Source organism: Beta vulgaris, chromosome 5, assembly GCF_026745355.1.
Source record: "Beta vulgaris subsp. vulgaris cultivar EL10 chromosome 5, EL10.2, whole genome shotgun sequence".
NCBI classification, from domain to species: Eukaryota; Viridiplantae; Streptophyta; class Magnoliopsida; order Caryophyllales; family Amaranthaceae; genus Beta; species Beta vulgaris.
This window is the reverse complement of record NC_079206.1, coordinates 16,136,927-16,142,138: the sequence shown is the minus strand read 5'-3', so window position 1 is coordinate 16,142,138 and position 5,212 is coordinate 16,136,927. Positions and strand designations below refer to the sequence as shown.

General features: G+C 31.5%; 1 protein-coding gene across 1 annotated transcript; it reads right to left on the bottom strand.

Annotated features, from left to right (window-relative positions):
• Positions 1–622: 622 nt before the first annotated feature.
• Positions 623–1,341, bottom strand: LOC104892927 (hypothetical protein). The gene has a single exon (XM_010678950.4). It carries the CDS (start codon positions 1,225–1,227, stop codon positions 817–819), a length of 411 nt encoding a protein of 136 aa, XP_010677252.2. The 5' UTR covers positions 1,228–1,341; the 3' UTR covers positions 623–816.
• Positions 1,342–5,212: the final 3,871 nt, after the last annotated feature.

Here is a 5,212-nt window from a genome sequence, read left to right as displayed (position 1 = left end):
CCACATCAGATTGTACTCCCAACTTATCCTCCCATTTTTAATGTTCATTTTCGGATGCGGTTTTACAAAAATCGCATCTGTTACTAAGTGACATATAAGGTTTTTTCCACTAGTGATGTCTTTTTTCCCATCTACTAGCTTGAGGGAAAGTGTTGGTGTTCAGTCTCAGCCTCTGGAGGCCCAAGTCCAAGACTCTCTCAGTGCAGTCCAAGTTCGATTCAAAACTCCAGCTCAGCTTAGTCTGCTCACTAGTTTAGCTTTAGAATAGTTTGTTACAAGTTTGTTAAAATTCATTCAATAGATTATAGGAAAATCTACTTCTCTTTCTCTCTCCATTTCTCTCTCTCTCTTCTCAATTCATGAAAATAGATTGAGTTAAAATTGAATCTATTTTCAAATCTAAAGTTCTAGATGATGATCAGTTGATGAACTACAATAAATAACATTGCCATGGTTTTTTTTTAAATCAAATCAAAGTTTCAAAAGAAAGAAAGGAAATTGTTATTAATCTAATCATGCGTGATTCACTATCCAGGAAAAGAAAGAAGATAAAGAGAGTCGAAATTAAGAATTGGCATGACGAAAGAAGTGACAAAAGAGGACTAATAACAATTAGTACCACTAAAACTGTAAATGATCAAATGATCAATACTTTATATTCATGTATTCACATGGTAACTATACAATATGACAAGGAACAATAATCACAAGTGATTGAATTAAATTTAAGAAGTTAATCAATCAAAAGACATAAAGACTAAACCTTCCCTTATCTTAACCCCAAATTATGATATGATGGTAGTTAATCTACTTTAGTTAATAATCTTGAGCATAAAACTCTATAATTTCTTTAACATTAAGCTTAAAAAAAGAGGAACAATCATTATACATCAACCAAAGCATATGCTCAAACAATATAGCATCGACATCAACAAAAATCACCCTTTTAGTAGAACTTGTAATACCATCCATATAATTCTCCGAGTTCTTCTTTTTATTCTTGTCATCATAATGAGCCATTTCCATCAAAACTCGAAACGGGCTCTCTTGTAACACAAATGAGTCTACCAAGAATTGCTTTCTTTCTCTTCCCACCAATACCGTCACCAATTCACCATCGGCGAGCATATCGTCATCTGCCAAGTGCCGATAGCCTAGTCGCGAGCTCGAGTACCTGCTGGAGCACCTCCGCATGAGGACGGAAACTGGCACAACCAAGCACTCCATGATATTGGCGTATTGGGGAGATGGAAGTAATTAAAGAATTGGTAGTGGTGATATATGATTTCTTCTATATCAGTTCTATATATACATGTGTGTGTGTGTGGAGTTTGTTTGAAAAAGAATTGGTAGTGGTGATACATATATAAACAGCAATGAAGGGGTCAATGTAGCCTATGTAGGAACTAGGAAAGGGCAAATGTGGGGTATATATGGATCATGCATGTTGTGAATGGATAGATATATTGCTTGTTGGAGTGAATGTTTTTGACGCGGGAGTGAAAATGACATATCGAGGTGCTTTGAATTGGCCTACCAACGGCCAGCATAATGACTTAATTTGTACAACTTGGGACTTCGAAAATGTAGTGTATGACAACGGAGAAAATACTATACAAAAGAAGAAAAGAAACACCTTTACATAATACTTGTATATCAACACATGTGATAATTCGGTTTTACACTCTATTCTTGCATTAGGGCTCTGTTTGGTAGGGTGTAAAACGTTCTCTTGGAAAACTGTTTTCCTCTATTTTCAGTTTTACATTGTTTGGTTGACAAAAGAGTGTAAAACCATTTTCCCTTGGGTAAAATTACTATCTCAATGATGGAAAACCATTTTACTTTCAAAATGAAGGGAAAACAGTTTACCTTATATCTCTTGTACAATTTTCTCACTACCTCCTTACTTTTCCTTTCATTTCATCATTTTCCTTACATGAAACCAAACAACGGAAAACTAATTTTGGAATTGTATTTTCCATTGTAAATTGTTTTCCATGAAAATCATTTTATGCTGAAAATGTTTTACGCTCTACCAAACGGAGCCTAGGAGTTTCCTTAGAGGAACTCTTAGTTCTCTTTACTTTAACTATATTATTAAAAGGATTTTTTTTGTCCAAGACAACTTTTAACTTTCAAGTTTTTACGAGAAACTACCTTATAAAAAAAATTGTTGTCACAAACTACCTTACTTTTACCATTTTGTTGTTGACAACTACCTTTATATCGGTTTCCGACGTTGACTTTTGTTTTTTCCGGTTTTAAAGTCACGTTATATCACTTGCTCTCTTTAAACCCTTTTTATTAATTTTCCCCACTATAATTTATCATTTCCTTGTGTGCACGTGCTCTCTCTCTCACATATCTCTATGACATTTTATACCACCAATCCACCATTAAATTCCTCTTCTACTTGAACTAAAATTGAAACAATCACCCTCCTCCATCACCCTCTGAGTCTCCTCGAATCTCAAGCAATTTCGACAAGGGTAATTTTGTTTTTCCCATAATTTTAAACTGAAAAAACAAAAGTCAACGCCAAAAATCGGCATAAGGTAGATGTCAACAACAAAATTGTAAAAGTAAGGTAGTTTGGGACAACAAATTGTTTATTAGTTTCTCGTAAAAATTCGAAAGTTAAAGGTAATTTGGAACAAAAATTCCTTTTTAGAAAAATGTATATACTTGATGGTATTCCTCTTTTGTGTATTTAGATGTTACTATCGAGCTTAATAAAAATAATTTATAGCTTTTTTGTAGTAAGTGATTTAGTTACGCACTATATATAAATGTACTATATATAATTTAAATTTGGACTTCAATTGCTAACTATTTTAATTAATAAAATTATGAAGGTGGTATATCAAACTTGGGGATCAGTTATAGAAAAACTTTGTTTAATTTTGCTTTTAAGCTAATGTTTCCAGGAAATAGATCCGTTAAGGGAACTTCTTGGATAATGGACGGAAGGTACCCATATGATCATACTCCTTTGAGTCTTTGAGACGTATGCATTAATTGAACAAAGTTAGATGCTTACTGAACTTGATCAATATGCCACGGATTTGACGTTTGAGCCTTGAAGGTGTAGCATGATCGATACGCTCGTTAGTCGTTACTAGCTCATTCATTATTACTCCTTCGAGTTAGAATGACATACAGTTCGAATTTCGAAAATCAAACATCTAGTAATAAAGTTAAATCAGATTTTTTAACAAGTACTTTTGAGGTTTTACGAATTGTATGAGCTTTCATTTTCAAGAATTAATCGAATATTTTTTCGGTTTGCATATAATATTCCAAGACACTCTCTATAACTTGTCGAAGTTGATTCTGTTAGCTTAAATGACTCAAAATGAGTTGACACTTATCTGAATTCTCCTAATATGCCACACTCTATCCTAAATATTCATTGAAGTCGAAAAAACTGCTTAAAGGGTAATTTGGCCACTGATAATGCTATATTGAGAGCCGGAAAAAGGCAATATGTATCACTAGAAAATGACACTTTCGGCATAATGTGGGTTGATAGGCAAATTTGGTTTAAGTTTAAGAATTTCATGTCATTTGAGTTAAATCAATAAACATTTGTTATTTATTTAAGGGTCTTTGGTACATTATAAACAAATCTAAGAGGTATCTGATGAATATTTGAAAATGGAGGGGTACCTCATGCGTTTCGTAAAACTTCAGAAGTGCCTAGTGAAAAACTCGTGAAGTTAACTAGTTTTAGATTCGTCGGGTAAGGAAGATTTTCATTTAATATGTTTTACTTTAAAATTATAACATTAAAAAATATCACTTTGTTTAGTGGTTAACATTTTAATATATAAGCTTGAGGTGACATGATCAAATCTTATGCAATGCAATAACTAACTTTAAATTTTAATGTATGTAAATTACATAGAGTTAAACATCCTAAAGGAGAATGTCACGTAAAACTGTTCCTTATCTAAGAATGCCTTTTTCCTATATTAGTATAAATCACTTTGAATGGGTTTAATTTTTTGGTGGTCGTTTTATTGGCTTTTTATATTTGGCTATTTAATTATGAGGTTAAACTGATCAGAAAAATGTTTGGCGAATGGTTTTCTTAGGTAGCCTAAACAAATGCTTGTTTTCGTAGTCTTTTAAGTTGACTTTTGTCTTTTGCACAATTTGTACTAAAAAGTCAACCGCGGCAACTAATTTTACTTAACACTTATATAAATAATTAATAGTCAAACAACTAATCATATATAATATTAAAGCAAGAAATATTCAGCCTACATGAAGCTTCCTCTGCTCTCCTTCATTCTAATTTTTTCGGCCATCTCTTTGCTTATGCCACGTGTCATCTTCATTTCGACCTATTGCTTTGCTTTTCCACGTGGTAATGTAATACAAGGATTTGCTTTGCTTTGCTTGCCTTAAATCACGCCCAAATTGTGAATATTGGCTGGCTTCATTTATAGCAACAATTGTGAATTATATCACAGTTTATGAAAAGCAAATCATCCCAAAGGAAATAAGCACACATAATATGCATATAACCACTTAATAAAAAAAATATACAAAACTTAGCACATTTTATATTGATGACATAAGAAATTAAATTCCCATGTTCTCAATTTAACTGATTAATAGTCACATGTATATGTTGCTAGTTTTATAAAAAAAAAATTGAAAATGAACTTTTATATATGATTATCGAGAAATGGAAGTTTTAAAATTTACTGTCATTCATTTGTAACATAATAGTTATAATAGTTTAAAGTATGGTCAAACGCATTATTTAACTCTCACATATTTTAATAAAAAAAAATCCCAATAACATATTTGTTACCTAGATTTTCAAAGAAAATCAAATTTGAAAAAAAGTGGAATCTTAGATTTTTAAAAAATTAAAAAAAATGCCATCAAGACTATTTGAGAACATCGAGAATACAATAATAGTCTTATTCCTATAAGTTAGCCTCAATTGTAGGTCTAATTGCTTCAAATACCAATTTTATTAATTAACTTGAAGCATCACCAATTAATATATTTTTTAATTTATAATATTAACAAATTTACACTTTTTCTACAGTTTAGCCGTAAGTTAAGGTAACATCAACATTTTAAAATATTTTGCACGCTAACATTAAAAATTTGAAAAAAAAAATTCACTCCCAAATAATTTCCTCTTTTTCCTTTACTGTTTTCCCTCTTTTGTTATTCTCTACAAAAG